Below are 16908 nucleotides of genomic sequence, written 5' to 3' on the forward strand. Positions count from 1 at the left end.
GATACATATTTACTTTTACAGCTCCAGTAATACACCCCAGCTCTCTCTCACACACACACACACACACACACACACACACACACACACACACACACACACACACACACACACACACACACACACACACACACACACACACACACCTTTCTATTTATTTACTTGACACTTGGACCTTACATCAAACTGTTCATTTGTTTGTTAATGCTCAAAAGCTCCAATTTGAGCATTATGGCTGTGTGTGAGAAGAATGGATCCAAATGAAAGCCAAGTAAACATTAAATACTCATATGTAAGTAAAATATTAGGAGTTTATTGATAAAACACTTATACAGCTATGTAGTCACAAAGAGCCATACAAGTTTACGGAATAAACAAAATAAAAACTTGGAAGAATCACAATAGAAAATAGCAGGAATATATACATATGAAAGACAAGTTTGCAAATGCATTTTAAAGGAGTCCACAGAGTCAGGTATGTATAGTTGTAGTAGGAGACCATCTCAAGCCCTTAGTGCCAGTGTCTGAAAGGCTCTGTCCACTCTTTAGTGTTCAGTGATGTGTGAGGAACAACTGACTGAGCCAATAGCAGTGTGTTTAAGGAGAAGATGGGGTAAATAGACTACAGCCTCTCTATTTAGCGTAAATACAATACTTTTAAATTTAAAAAATGAGCAATGTGAGCTTGCTTACTAGAACATGGTAATCCGGCCATGCCATTTTGCATAGTTTGTAGGCAAGAAAGAGATGATTTATCTAAGCTTGTAAACAGGGCATTGAGGCATGATGACACAGATAAATGATTTTCTTTTTCATTATATCCTATTGGGCCCGGTGGCGCCAGTGTCCGGCAGCCTCGCCTCTGTCAGTGCGCCCCAGGGTGGCTGTGGCTACAATGTAGCTTGCCATCACCAGTGTGTGAATGTGTGTGTGAATGGGTGGATGACTGGATATGTAAAGCGCTTTGGGGTCCTTAGGGACTAGTAAAGCGCTATATAAATACAGGCCATTTACCATTACAGTGGCAAAAAAGATTATTGTAATTCATTATTTGTTTATTTATTTGTTTTCTTTGTTTAGCTGATGTTGCCAGCTGCTGGCATAAAGATAATATGTCTTGCAGTTTCTCAGACTGGGCTACACACAATCACAGTTGTTTTTGCTTGTTATGGTTTTTTTTTTTCCTTGAGATTTCAAGTTTGTTTGGTTGAATTTCCCAGCCATCCCGTAACTCTGCCCAAACCCCAGCCTCTACCTGCACTTGGTTTTAGGGTGGTTTCATTAAACCCAGACGTGCCGCTGCCAGTGGGTGGTATCAGAAGCATGTGAGCCAATGTACTGTGTGTGTTGCACGTAAAGGTACGGCTAGAGGCAGAAGTGGCTTCTGGGGTCACTGAGGAATTGTTTATATCTCCTTCTCCTTCACTGCACAGGTTCAGGCCTAACGTCAGGCTTTTAGATCTGCGCAGAGGTGGTTCACTGGAAAAACAAACATTGAAATTAATATGTGTGTGGAAAATCTTCTGAATCCACTGTCAGAACATCTCATGGCCATTGTTCCAAGAAATAAATCTAACGATAGATTTTTCAACAATTATCTTATCTAGATTTTAATCATGTTATCCAAATCTTTGGTTCAGGACATCTATAAAACTAAGGACTACATTTATCACATTTGTACTTTGACATATGATATCATGTCTGCACCAGTGAAATCACATTACATCCTTTTATCAAGAGTGGAAGAATGCACAGCATATCTTCCTTTCACTGCCTACCTATCACTCTCCTCCTTGTTGTCCTTCAATGCTTGTTTGTATATGTCTCCAACCATGCTATAGAGCCAGCTCATGTCCCTCTGTAGATCTGGAATCCAGTAAACTAATCTGAAAGAAGCAATCAAAGAGAGAGAAACACATTAATCCATAATGGCTGTGAAAGGTCAAAGCACTTGGCACTTTGAAGTAAAATCGGCATTATCACTAAAGGGGAAATAATCTGTATAAAATCCTACATTAAAGGTTAGACTGAAATATTGGTCCAGAATGAAAATCCCTTTTAAATTTTTACTTCTGCCAAAAATAACTGACAGTAAAAACTAAATAATGTTTGCCTAGTTTAGTAGTTGAGAATGAAAAATACATTTTTGGCATCAACAACAAAAGAACAGTTTTTGATTTTAAGATCACAGGGAAGAAAAGGGCTCAGTGTAAGCATAATTCATTTGAATGTTGTGGATCCAACATAAAGAATAGTAAGTAAGTACCTCTGGGATAGAGAGCTGACCAACTCAACAGGCAGAAAATAGGGGATCTGTATGTAAGAAGTCACTTTCTTTGGCAGGTACCCAGTCATGTAGGAGAACAGACCATCAGCAGTACGTGTCTCTCTGCAGGCCACGCATAGCACTGACACAAATACAATAAAAAACATATTTACTTTGACTGCATTAAAAAAATGATTGCACTGGCTCAATGGTATATTATTTGTCTGCTGTATTTTCCCTGCTGATCTCATCACAGGCGAACTGTCCTTACCCCTTTGAATTTCAATCGGGAGATTTTCTACGAGGTGTGGATCCAACCACCAGTGATCTTCCCGAAGTGTGTTCAATCCATCCTGCTGTGCCTTCACGCTGGACTCCTTCACCACTTCACAGCAGACATTTTTAAATGAATCGATCGCCAGATTTCTTATGGGACACTCACTGCTGATCAGATCTGTGATAAGCAAAGAAGTCCAATGTGATAAGGAGTAAAGAAAAACAAATCTGACAAACGCTTCTATGGAATGGTCTATTTTGTATCTTTTGTTTTATTTTGAGTTGAATCTTTTGGAGCCAGTTTATTCTCATGAATATTTAGCCGCCATTATCAACGTCCTTACTGTTTTCTTGTAGGAAACGAAAAGCATCCCTGTAGCCATTGTTGCAAATTTCAGCCATTGCCTGTAAAAATTCAAACTGATGAAAACTGATGAAAATAATAGAAATCTACACAAATCTGTAACACACCTCAGGCTCTGGAGGGAAGAAGGTGCTGGTCACTCTGTAGAGGTTCTCTGAGTTGACCTGGATGCTGACATTGTTGAAGCGTACCTCAGGGAGGTTTAGTGTGCTTGCCCGGGGGCAGATATCACTCTTCCCAGCATATGGCGAGAACGTGATTGTCTGTTTCAGTTGACAACCGGGCAGGTTGTCAGTGATGGCACCGTCCACATAGTGCTGAATGGAAAAGTAAGCTGTTTGTCATTAGGTATAATCTTGGTCTATGTCACAACCACATAGAACCAGATATTCAGATTATTTAACACTGAAAAAACTGTACACAGTTTCTGATGAAGGCTCAATCACTTTTAGCATATCTGTCATCCAGAACTTTAATTCAACTTGGTTTCACGAATCAGGATAAGACACAAGCAGAGTTTTGAGATGTCTCCATATGCTGCCAGCTGCACAGATAGAAACCAGAATACTGTTACACAACTAAGTGTAACTCTGTTTATGTGCTGTAATGTCAACTGGGTTGTCATTTCAACCTTTCTAATATACTTACCACTCCACGGTATCTGGGTGGAATGACACCACAGTAAAACGGGACGAAGCAGCTGCATATGAGGGCCTAGGAAAGGTCAGATATTATGTCACATTGGATGTAGAAACACAAACTCATCCATGCCAGAGAGGACAACAGAATTATTCCTCTACCTAGTTTCTCAAAAATTCTCTTCTACTTGTCCTGTCTTGTCTCTTGTCTTTCTGGTCAGCCTTTAACGGTACAGTAGGTACTTTGTTTAAGTTATTTAACAGAAGAAAATGTACTCATAAACAGAAATTAATTATTGTGTAAATACATCTTCCAGCAAATTGATCCGTTCTTGAACTTGAATTTATCCTTTAAAGAGACGCCGAAAGAGAGGGAAGCGAGCTGGCGCACTCGTGCGTTTGAGGAGACGCGGACTGCGAACTGCTCTTCCTGAGATCTTCCTTTCCAACGTACGCTCACTCGGGAATAAGATAGACGAACTGGCCCTGATGAGAAGCATGAACAGAGACTTTGCCTCCTCCTGTGTCTTATGTTTTACGGAGTCGTGGCTCAGTGAGGACATCCCGGACTGCGCGCTCAAGCTGGAGGGCTTTCATCTGCTGCGCGCGGACCGGCAGGCCTCTCTCTCTGGTAAGACCAAAGGTGGAGGTGTCTGCTTCTACATTAATAGTGGCTGGTGCACAGATGTAACAGTGATTGCTCAGCACTGCTCTTCCTCTCTGGAATACCTTTTTATTCACTGCAAACCGTTTTATTCTCCGCGGGAGTTTGCTTCATTCATCCTGGCCGCTGTTTACATCCCGCCAGACGCGGATGCGCAGGCAGCTCAGTGCGCACTCGCGGAGCAGATACTCCACATGGAGCGGACATACCCGGACTCTCTCATCATTGCTCTTGGGGACTTTAACAAAGCCAATCTGAGCCATGAGCTTCCGAAATATAAGCAGTATATTAAATGCCCGACCAGAGAGGAGAGGACATTAGACCACTGTTACAGCACGATCAGCGGGGCCTATCGCGCGGTGCCCCGCGCTTCACTCGGATTTCTGACCACGTCATGATCCACCTAATCCCCGCGTACAGACAGAGGCTGAAGCTCTCCAAACCTGTCGTGAGGACAAAAAAACTGTGGAGCAACGAGGCTGTGGAGGAGCTTCGCACGTGTTTGGAGTCTACAGACTGGGACACAATGAAGGCTGCTTCTAACAGCTTGGATAAGTTTACGGACACTGTCACCTCCTATATCCACTTCTGTGAGGACAGCATTGTGCCATCACGCACCAGGGTGAGTTATAACAATGACAAACCCTGGTTTACTCCTAAACTCAAAAAGCTGTGGCTGGAAAAGAGAAAGGCGTTCAGAAGCGGAGACAGGGACTGCTACAGAGAGGCCAAGTACAGGTTCACAAAAGAAGTGGACGTTGCAAAACATCAGCACTCTGAGAAGATGCAGCAGCAGATCTCAGAGAATGACTCGGCCTCTGTGTGGAAAGGTTTTAGGAATATCACAAACTACAAGCCTAAAACCCCCCACTCCACTGATGACTTGCTCTTGGCCAACACCCTCAACGACTTTTACTGCCGTTTTGACGAGCCATCAGGCAGCCTTCACACCTCCAACGGCCCCAACAATAGAGACACTTTGGACACTCATTCCCCCACCTCTCCCCCCTCCATAGAGCCATCACCACCTTCAAACTGTTCACCTACAACACCCCCCTCCTCACCCCACACAAAAGAGGATTTCACACCACCTCCTCCCACCACAACTCTTCATATTCATGAAGCAGATGTGAGGAAGCAGTTCAAGAGTCTGAATGCTCGAAAAGCTCCCGGCCCAGACGGTGTGTCTCCTGCCACCCTCAGACACTGTGCAAACGAGCTGGCCCCAGTGTTTTCTGGCATTTTCAACTCCTCACTGCAGGCATGTCATGTGCCTGCCTGCTTCAAGTCCTCTACCATAATCCCTGTCCCCAAGAAACCTAGGATCACTGGACTAAACGACTACAGACCCGTGGCTCTGACATCTGTGGTCATGAAGTCATTTGAGCGCCTAGTTCTCTCCCATCTCAAGACCCTCACGGCCCCCCTCCTGGACCCCCTGCAGTTTGCATACAGAGCCAACAGGTCTGTAGATGACGCCATCAACATGGCCCTACACAGGAACCTACGCCAGGATCCTGTTTGTGGACTTCAGCTCTGCCTTCAACACCATCCTTCCAGACCATCTCCGAGGCAAGCTTTCCCAGATGAATGTGCCTGATCCCATCTGCCGGTGGATCACTGACTTCCTGACGGACAGGAAGCAGCATGTGAGGCTGGGAAAGAATGTCTCTGACTCTCGGACCATCAGCACCGGCTCCCCTCAGGGCTGTGTTCTTTCTCCTCTGCTCTTCTCCCTGTACACCAACTGCTGCACCTCCACCCACCAGTCTGTCAAGCTAATCAAGTTTGCAGATGACACCACCGTTATTGGACTCATCTCGGACGGGGATGAGTCTGCCTACAGGAGGGAGGTTGAACGTCTGGTGTCCTGGTGCAGCCACAACAACCTGGTGCTGAATGCCCAGAAGACAGTGGAGATTATTGTGGACTTCAGGAAGCACACAGCCCCACTCCCCCCCATCATCCTGACTGACACCCCCATCATCTCTGTGGACTCATTCCGCTTCCTGGGTACCACCATCACTCAGGACCTGAAGTGGGAGCCCACCATCACCTCCGTCATCAAGAAAGCCCAGCAGAGGATGTACTTCCTGAGGCAGCTGAAGAAATTCAACCTGCCAACATGGACGATGATGCAATTCTACACTGCAATCATCGAGTCCATCCTCACCTCCTCCATCACCGTGTGGTACGCTGGAGCCACTATCAGGGACAAACAGAGACTGCAGCGTGTTGTGCGCTCTGCTGAGAAGGTGATTGGCTGCAGACTCCCATCTCTGCAGGACCTGTACACCTCCAGGACACCGCGGCGTGCAGCTCGGATCTCAGCTGACCCTTCTCACCCTGGACACAGTCTGTTTGACCTGCTACCCTCAGGCAGGAGGCTCCGGTCCATTCGCACCAGAACCTCTCGCCATAAGAACAGTTTCTTCCCCTCTGCTGTTGGTCACATGAACAATAACTGTATGACTGTTCCCACCACTAGCTCATGACCCTACGCTGTGTTCACTGCATGATTCCATGTTTTGGCACTGATCACCACCTGCACTCATGTATATATCTTTCTACGTAGCACTTTTAATTCTTATTCTCATGTATATATCTCATGTATATCTCATGCATATATCTTTCTACGTAGCACTTTTAATTCTTATTCTTACTTTTATTTTTTCATGTCTATTTAAGCGCAATTTATGACAGCATGTTTGCACTGAAGCACCGCAGCAATTTCCTAATGTTGTAAACCTGCTCAACATTTGGCAATAAAACCCTTTCTGATTCTGATTCTGATTCTGAAAATCCTTTAAAAATAAATAAGAGCCATGTTGCTCTCCCATCTTGAATACAGTGGCTGAGACAGACGTCACTGATCCACCTAATAGATGCAGCTAGAGATCAAGCACATATATACCTTATGAGTATGTATATTGCCATCATGTCTTTCTCCTCCTCCACTGCTCTCTCCTCCCTCATTTCTACCTCAGCCTCTTTCTTCTCACCTCAGGCCTCATCTCCTGAACTGAAGTCAAGTTTCTATCACATGAAAACATGTTTAAACATGCTTGTTTATTCCTAGTTGCAGTTACTTATTGTCAGAAGATTAAATATGTGACCCTCCTGTCTGTGCACAGCTGACAATGAGTTGGCCAAACAACAACAATAGCTGGTTGTAAGCTGACATTATGCCAACTAACGTGAGGTTTGAGTATCCTAAAAATCACACTTTCCGTCTAATAAACAGTTTGATTACGTTCTCACATCATATGAGAGTTTATTCATTGTTCAAGTCCAACTACACTCAACAAAAATATAAACGCAACACTTTTGTTTTTGCTCCCATTCCCCATGGGATGGACGTAGAGACCTAAAATTCATTCCAGATACACAATATAACCATCCCTCCCAAACAGTGGTCACAAATCAGTCCAAATGTGTGGTAGTGGGCACATCTGCTATATTGAGGTAATCCATCCCACCTCACAGGTGTGCCACATCAGGATGCTGATCTGACATCATGAGTAGTGCACAGGTGTACCTCAGACTGCCCACAACAAAAGGCCACCCTGGAATGTGCAGTTTTTTGCGCTATTGGGGGTCTGGGGACCCAGAACCGGTCAGTATCTGGTGTGACCACCATTTGCCTCATGCAGTGCAACACATCGTCGCATGGAGTCTATCAGATTGTCAATTGTGGCCTGTGGAATGTTGGTCCACTCCACTTCAATGGCTGTGCGAGGTTGTTGGATATTCGTGGGAACTGGTACACGCTGTCGTATACGCCGGTCAAGCACATCCCGAACATGCTCAATGGGTGACATGTCCGGTGAGTATGCTGGCCATGCAAGAACTGGGACATTCTCAGCTGCCATCTGCCCTGAACAATGTGAACCATGATTCATCCGTGAAGCGCACACCTCTCCAACGTGCCAGACGCCATCGAATGTGAGCATTTGCCCACACAAGTCTGTTACGGCGACGAGCTGGAGTCAGGTCAAGACCCCGATGAGGACGACGGGCATGCAGTTGAGCGTCCCTGAGACGGTTTCTGACAGTTTGTGCAGAAATTGTTTGGTTGTGCAAACCAATTGTTCCAGCAGCTGTCTGGGTGGCTGGTCTCAGACGATCTTGGAGGTGAACCTGCTGGATGTGGAGGTCCTGGGCTGGTGTGGTTACACGAGGTCTGCGGTTGTGAGGCCGGTTGGATGTGCTGCCATATTCTCTGAAACGCCTGTGGAGACGGCTTATGGTTGAGAAATGAACATTCAATGCACGGGCGACAGATCTGGTTGACATTCCTGCTGTCAGCATGCCAATTGCACGCTCCCTCATTGCTTGTGGCATCTGTGGCATTTTGCTGTGAGACAAAACTGCACATTCCAGGGTGGCCTTTTGTTGTGGGCAGTCTGAGGTACACCTGTGCACTACTCATGATGTCAGATCAGCATCCTGATGTGGCACACCTGTGAGGTGGGATGGATTATCGCAATATGGCAGATGTGCCCACTACCACACATTTGGACTGATTTGTGACCACTGTTTGGGAGGGATGGTTATATTGTGTATCTGGAATGAATTTTAGGTCTCTACGTCCATCCCATGGGGAATGGGAGCAAAAACAAAAGTGTTGCGTTTATATTTTTGTTCAGTGTATGTTAGATCCACTTTAAAGAAAGTTTCATTAACAGCAGCTAACAGCAGCAACCTGACCTGACTTCTGTAACAAAGTTTTATAGCTTCCTGCAGTGTAAATAAAAAACAGAAATTCAGGAAAGGAGTAATAAAACAGAGTTCGAGTGACTGCTATCTACTGACATCTAGTGTTGAGATTTTACACACTGTGCCTTTAAATCCATTTTAGCAATGAGGAAAACAGTGATAGCTGTATAATTGTGTGGATGCTATTGAGTTGTAGCTCAGTGAGTTGAGCATCCGTTCTCAGACTGGGAGACCGGGGTTCAAATCCCGCTAATGGCAACATTTCTTTCAGTTAACAGTTAAACTTTTTTTAAACTCTCTTCGACACAAATTTCAGCTTTTTCACCCCTTTTCATTAGAATTTTAAGTTTTTTCACCACTTTTCAACACAAATACTAGCTTTTTCAGCTGTTTTCAGCGAAAAGCTCTTTTCAGCAGAAATTCTGCTGATTGAACTCTTTTCAGCAGAAATTCTGCTGATTGAAGTCTTTTGAGCAGAAATTCTGCTGATTCATCTCTTTTCTGCAAAGTTTTCAGCCTTTTCACCTCTTATCAGCACAAATCTCAGCTGTTTTCAGAAAAAACTCTTTTGAGCAGAAATTCTGCTGATTGAACTCTTTTCAGCAGAATTTTCAGTTTTTTCTGCTGTTTTCAGAAAAAACTCTTTTGAGCAGAAATTCTGCTGATTCATCTCTTTTCAGCTCATCTTTTTGCTTCTTTACCTCTTTTCAGCAGAAATTCTTCTGATTCACCTCTTTTCTGCCCAAATTCTGCTTATTCACCTCTTCTGAAATTTTTTTTAGCCTTTTCACCTCTTATCAGCACAATTCTAAGCAGCTTCTGCTAATTTCACCAGAATTGTCAGTCTCTCCACCTCTTCTTTGTGAGAATGAGTTTGGCGCAGTGAGGTGAGTCGCTGCCCTTAGACCAGTATGGCCAGGTTTGAATCCTACTCAGGGCAGCATTTTTTTCGACTTTAAATTTTTTCAGCTTTTTTCAAATTACATCTTCAGCGTTAAGGCATCCACACTGCATTTTCGCAGGAAATGCAAATTTTTCAGGTCAATAGTCATATCTGATCCTTTTTTTTTTGTATACTTATAAAGTTGGGAATTCTGAATCTTGAACCTTGAAGAGTTTTGCTGGATGAAAATGGCTCCAAGCTGTAAAATATACCTGAATGAGCTCTTCTCTGCTGTCAAACTCTGACACTAGTACGTTCTTCACATCAGACACTCTGGTCAGGGACACGCTGAGCTTCCCAGAGGCTCGAACAAGGGCATCTTCTGGTAGATGCTTCAGCAGAGTGTCCTGCACTCTCTGAAGCAGTTTGAAAGATGGATGCAAGGGTCCCAGTTTGTGCTTCCTAGCCTCTTTGGCTATTGACATCAAGTCGGCACAGCACTTCTCTGCATAAAGAAAAGTAACTCAATATCACATGCACTGGAATGGTTATTTGTTGTAAAAAAAAAAAAAAAAAAGGAAAAAAAAGTGTTTTTTGTTTAATTAATCTCTCAGGACTTCTTTTTCAAAGATGGCGCCGATGTGTATGGCAAGCTGTCCTCGTCCACGTCTGTGCCTCTGCTTTTTACCTTCCCTACCCCTTTTACTGGACCTTGGCATAGTACTCCTTATTTTTTTGGTTTTATGCTCAGCAGATGGTTGTGCACTAATAACCTACAACAGACAAACACTTTTAAATCTCAGATTCTCTTACTCACATCGCCCAGATCCATATTGGAACCTGGGTGACGGGTATCCATATGCTCCTCTATCCTTGACGCTGTTGCACCTAGTAAATTGAAGCACCCTAGAACCTTTTCCCAATACTGGTTAAACGTCTGCCGCCGTGATGAGAGGAGGTGGAAAAAAGATAAACGCCAGGTATCCTATGAAATCCTACGTGCCAGCCGCTCGAAATTTCAAACTGCTGCTAAAATGGCTAAAGTGGCTTTCTTATCAAAAATTATCCTGGCTCATGGTCACAACATTTGAACGCTATTTAAAATTTGTAATTCTGTGGTCAATCCCCGTCCTGATATGCCGCTGGTGTGCTCTCCGGCTCTTTGTGAACAATTTTTAATTCACTTCTTAGATAAAGTTTCTTCTCTTAAGTCCTCGCTTCCTTTAGTGTCGAGCCCTGTTTCTACTCCTGGTTGTTCATCAACCTTCCATCAGTTTGAGCCCGTGTCACTCCTTGCTCTCAAGTGATTAGTTGAGCAACTGAAGAATACTAATCCTATATATGATATCCTCCCATCTCGCATAGTCAAGGACTGCTTCGACGTAATTGGATCCAGTATTTTATCTTTAATGAATTCTTCTTTACTCTCTGGCTGTGTCCCGTCAGCTCTTAAACATGCTGTAGTCCAGCCGCAGTCTTAAAAAAAAGAAACCTTGATCATAATGATTATGCGAATTACAGACCGATCTCTAAGCTCCTGTTCCTGTCTAAAATTCTCGAGAGGATAGTTCTTTCACAACTCCAGTCGTATTTGGATGCGAATGATATTATTGATAAATTCCAGCCTGCCTTTAAACCACGTCACAGCACTGAAACAGCTTTGCTTAGAGTCCTAAATGATCTTCTTCTAATTGCTGATACTGGACGCTCTGCGGTAGTTCTATTGGATTTATCCTCGGCTTCTGACATGGTGGATCACAGCATCTTGTTAGCGAGGCTTGAGCATACTGTAGGCATTAGAGGTGTTGCCCTTGATTGGTTTAAATCATACCTCTTCAATAGGTCCTTCTCGGTCAACCCGGGCACCTGCTCTTCCTCCCCTACACCTGTCTACTGTGCCGTGCCTCAAGGATCTGTGCTGGGTCCTATTCTATTCTCACTGTATATGCTCCCTATAGGCGCAATCTTTGAGAAATACAATATCGCTTATCATTGTTATGCTGACAGATCTACTTTGAACTTGCTGATGATCCTGCTCGGTCTCTGCACTGCTTTCAAGAGTGCATGTGTGAGGTCAAAGAGTGGCTCTTAGGAAACCCTTATCTTAAATGATAAGAAAACTGAAATCATGGTATTTGATAGCAATATCCTTCACAGACAATTTCGTGATGCCTTTGGTTCCCTTGCCAGCTCCCTCTCTGACACTGTTAGCAATTTGGGCGTGTTGCTGGATAGCTCTTTTAAATTTGATTTGATCATTCTGCTCTTCTTCATAGACTGTAAGCTGTTCAAAATGCGGCAGCACGCCTTCTGACCGGAACTGGGAGGTATACCTCTATTACCCCTGTTCTAGCTGACCTGCACTGGCTACCCATTAAATACCGCATCCAATTTAAACTACTGCTGCTTATTTTTAAAATTGTCAACAAGGCAGCCCCGAGCTACCTTATCGAGCTCCTTAGTTCGTACATTCCCGCTCGAGCACTGAGATCATCTACTCAGTTACTCCTGGTGAAGCCAAGATCTTGTCTGAAGTCTAGAGGTGACCGTGCAATTGCCTTGGCTGCCCCAGATTTATGGAATAACCTTCCTATTGCTATCCGCGCATCTGATTCTATCCAATCATTTAAATCACGGTTAAAAACCTATTTATTTAACCTTGCCTTTCCTGCTAGTTAATGCCTGTATCTAATCCCTGGACTTCGTCTATTTTACCTTTTATACATATTTTAAATGGCTTTGTCATTTTAACATGTTTTAGTTGATATGCATTTTATGGTATTCCTGTGTATTAGTGACACTGACCTGTTAGCATACTTGGTACTTTGTTATGGTCCTATAATATTTAATAATATTTAATTTTTATAATATTTTTGTCTTATTTTCTGTCTTTTATGTGAAGCACTTCGGCATACCGTTGGTTTTTAAATGTGCTCTATAAATAAAGTTGTATTGTATTGTATAATTTGCTTTTTTTTTAGTTTACTTTTTTTTCTTTCTACATCCACACTATAAATGATAACATTTTTATACAAATTAGGGAAGGTTTAACAGTAAATATTCCACAATTGGATAACTTAAAATCTTGCAAATAAAATAAATTAAAGTACTATCTGAAAACTCCAGATTTTTGTTTGAATTAGATGAAACTATCTTCTGATATTTTTCTTTTTGTGGTACACCTTGTCACACTTGGTCAATCCAGCATGAAAGCTGAATAAAAAGGGATTTTTTTTTTCATGCTTGTGGCTAAGAGTCTCGGGCAAAAAAGAAGTCTTCATACTTTATTTTGCAGTATTGTAAAATTCAGCTACATTCATTCAAAAACTGTCACTAATTTCCTTTTTAATTTTTTTTTATTAATGAGTGCTCAAATATGGGACTTTGCAGGAGCACTGGACTTTTTTCATATTTTAACTAGCAAGTTATCACACATTTTAATGTCCATCTCAAACTATAGAGCCTGGTTCATTGTGATGTTAAGAAACTTTGTACCAGCAGGAAAGATTTTAAGAATTGGCTGATTTGAGATAAAGTGACCTATTATGACTGTAACACATGAGTGATTCTGCATCTAGCTAAAGGAAAAATCTGAACCCTTGATCCTTGGGTCCACTTGGTCCTTAAGACACAAGGGTTGCTGTAAATGAATGCAAAGTTTTTCTGAATGGTTACCTTTATCCTGTGATTAAACATTTATAGCTTGTTGGGATCAGTGTCTTCTAGGCTTGGAAAAGACCTCACCCTATTGGCTAGACAATTCCCTATCCAGAGGGTGTTAGGGGTCACTGAACGGTTAGACAAGTCTTAATGATGTGAATCCAATATCAAATAGACTCACCAGATTCAAAACATCACCAGATTAAAAAAAAAAAAAATACAGAACAAGATATTAGAAAAATCATAGCCGATAACTGTTACAGAGACTCGGAGAGCCAATTCTTCAGTCACTGTACTAAAGTTGTTTTCCTTTCCCTTGTCACCAATCAGAGATACTGAGTAAGCTCACTAGGCTAATGTACTTTACTTTTCCTGTGTATGTGTTTTTCTTTAAATCAAATAAGATGCAGCAACACCAGAGGGGACTAGAACCATCTCTGGCAAAGTGCAGACAATCAGCCTGGGCGTCTATTGTCTCATGTAGTCTGGAAGATGAGTGGATGGTGGGGTGGGTGCAGTTTTATCTGTGGTGGGGTTGGGTGGACTGTCCCGGGCTCTGTGGGGCCGGGAGGCGCTCCTGCACTGGGCCCCGGTCTGGATGGGCCTGGGCCCCCTTTCCCTGGCGGGTCGCGGAGTATGGGAGTGCCTACTGGGGTCAGCGGGGGAGCTGGCCCCAGGGAGGGGTCACCTGCCCCTCCCTTCCTTCCCTCCCCATCTCCAGCTGCCTCCCTCTTCCCGCTCCACCACAACCACCCACACATGCAGGGCCTTGGAGTAGGGGTATGTCACCAGGGTGCAGAGGAGGCTACCCCCCCCCCTGTCCCCTTCTGGCTGCCTCTGCCTCAATTTTATCCCACAACTTAGACATTCACATTACTCACACTCTCATTACACATACATATAGGATCTTGGGGGTGGGCACGATACACGGAGTCCAAATTACCATCAGGGTGTACACCTCACCCCTGGCGTCGTTGCCCACCTCTCAATTTTGAATACACGTAGACATTGAGGGCTAGCAGGAGGGACCATGCGCTTACCTGCTGCTCTCTGGCAGGTAGCTCCATGCCCTCCTGGGTTTTAAATGCACTTCAGAACACACATGCATCAACACTACAATGAGCGGGTGGAGGGAGGTTTGGAGTCTTCTCTCACCCCCATTCTCTGCAGCCTGCTGGAGCGGGGGGGCTAGGAGGAGGAGTTGGCCGTCCGACTGCGGTCTGGAGTGTGGGGCCTCCCTGCTGCTGTGGAGTCGGGGTGGTCTGCCTCTCCCCACCGCAGGGAAAAGGGTAACACCACCTGGGTCTGGGTGCAGTTCCCCCCTCCAGGGGCAAGGGTACCTAGACCCGGTTCGTAGAGTACGCTTGGGGAGTGTGATCGTGTGTACAGTGTCTCTTTATGTCTGTCTCCACGTTGGTTGAGTGTGGAGTAAGTGCATATGAGAGCATGAGGGTGGGAATGGATGTTTGTATCTGTGTGTGCCTGTATGTCTGTGTCTATATGTCAGGTTGGGTATCAGGCGCCACCTCTCTGGGGACATCTCAGGCCCTCCAAGGTTTGGAGGCCTATCTCCACCCACCACCACTTCCCCTGCCAGTGGCGGACTCCCTCAGGTGTCGGTGCGTTGGTGGTTCTTTGTGTCTGGGGGTGGGCGTCCAGGTACACACCGGCTCACTCCTTGGCGGCCGCTTATCGGGGTCTGGAGCCTGGGGCTCGCTCGGGCCACTTCGGAGGTGGGGTGCCCCCGGCCTCTTGGCCTGGGGCTCGGTCACTCAGGCGCAGCTGGCTGCCGGCGGAGCTCACGGGCGCGTCACTGCAACTCCCCCTGGCTTCTGCTCCGCGGCTGCTGAGTGAGCCCTCATCTGGGACTCTCCTCAGCTCTTACTGGAACAGTGGCGCGGCTGCCCCTCTGTTGGTCTTCCTTGGTCTCTTGTGTTCTGGGGGCCTCTGGATGTCTGGAGTTTTGATCTCCTCCATACCTGCTTCATGCCCTGGAGGACGGGGCTGTGGCTCCCCACACTCCCTAGCAGATCGTTACATGGAGAAACCTTTGGAATGCAAGCATGCTGATCCACACAGGTATGCACACAGGTGTACACACGGGTATTCACAGACGCGGACTACAGCTTTCTTGGCTGCTGCCTCAAAGCACATTGTGCGCTGTCTATCTTGCGTGCTGCACAATATCGTTTATTATTTAGTATCTACTGATATCTACTGCTAGCTAGTTTATTGTGATGGTGCTGTTTTTTTTATTATGTTGCTCTTTGTTGTTTGCTTTCTCTTCTGTTTTTTTTCTCCATACAGGTGACCCAGGTGTTTTGGGTTTTTTTTGTTTTGTTTTTTCTTTCTTCCCCCCCTTCTCACCGTCTCTTCTCCCCTTTGGTTTTCTTTCTCTCCCTCTCTTTCTTTCATTCTTTCTCCCTGTCCTATCCCCCAGTCATGTCTGTCCCGTTTGTAGCAACTGAAAATAAAATAAATTCATAATTATAATAAAGGTCAATCAAATGGACCAATATGGCAAGGCCATGATGATCCACTTGGTAAAATAAATCCACTTGGCATCTTTCTTGGCCTTAAGACAACAATTCTGATGGCTAAAGATCCAAACGGGACAAAAAAAAAAAAAGTGCAGACAATCAAAGATGGGAGAGAGGAAAAACGTGAGAATTAAAACAATAACTTAGGGGTGCCAGAGTCATTTTTGTTCAAGGGCCAACATCTGCATATAAATTCTTCTCTTTTTTAATAATATCAGACACATACAAGTACACTGCATATCTCAGTTTTTCCATCACAGTGGCTCTTTTACATAGGACACAAATCTTTTAGTTAGTTTTTATAACTAAACAGCAAAGGTTGTTTTTTATGATTCAGACAATTGATTTAGCTCTAGCAATACTTTGTAATTTCCCATAAATGTTTGTTTGTGCTCAGTTTTCCACCATCGGAACAGCAATACATTTTATCATTAAAAAAAAAGTAATTTATGACTTAACTGCAGTTTTGCAAAGACTATATATATATATATATATTATGCTGATAGCGGCATTGCCTCTTTCTTCACTATTGTTATATCTGCCTATTAGATAATCAAAGTAGATACTATGTTTTGTCTACATAGAAGATAAATGGAGGTCGTGAAGGTGTAGAAGAAGCTAAAATCTCACCTAGTGGTATTCCCAAAGTAAGAACAGCAGCCGTCAAAGCCCCTGCAGAGGCTCCATAGATTTTAGAGGCGTCTTGTATGAACCGAGGGAACCGTTCAAGGATACAACTGGTGGCACCAACATAGTAAATCCCCATGAACCCGCATCCTGCAAAGGAGATGCTCCACTCTTTCTTCAAATCAAACATTTGAGATATTAATGTTCTGAGAAGGAAAATGTACGGCAGAAGCTAATTCTTTTTTTTTTTTTTAGCTCAGTTATTGCCCGCTGC

General features: G+C 44.1%; 1 protein-coding gene across 1 annotated transcript; it reads right to left on the reverse strand.

The window, feature by feature from the left end:
• Positions 1-1031: 1031 nt before the first annotated feature.
• Positions 1032-16824, reverse strand: LOC146665295 (patatin-like phospholipase domain-containing protein 2). Its single transcript, XM_085411119.1, has 9 exons — positions 16638-16824; positions 10080-10312; positions 3552-3617; positions 3011-3220; positions 2884-2944; positions 2535-2717; positions 2264-2405; positions 1776-1883; positions 1032-1476 (listed from the first exon to the last, which is right to left on the reverse strand). Exons 1-9 carry the CDS (start codon positions 16822-16824, stop codon positions 1191-1193), a joined length of 1476 nt encoding a protein of 491 aa, XP_085267245.1. The 3' UTR covers positions 1032-1190.
• Between the last annotated feature and the right edge of the window lie 84 nt (positions 16825-16908).

This window comes from Rhamphochromis longiceps, linkage group LG7 (genome assembly GCF_057381845.1).
Source record: "Rhamphochromis longiceps isolate RC_006_pf linkage group LG7, R_longiceps_female_GT1.1, whole genome shotgun sequence".
In the NCBI taxonomy this organism is placed as follows: Eukaryota; Metazoa; Chordata; class Actinopteri; order Cichliformes; family Cichlidae; genus Rhamphochromis; species Rhamphochromis longiceps.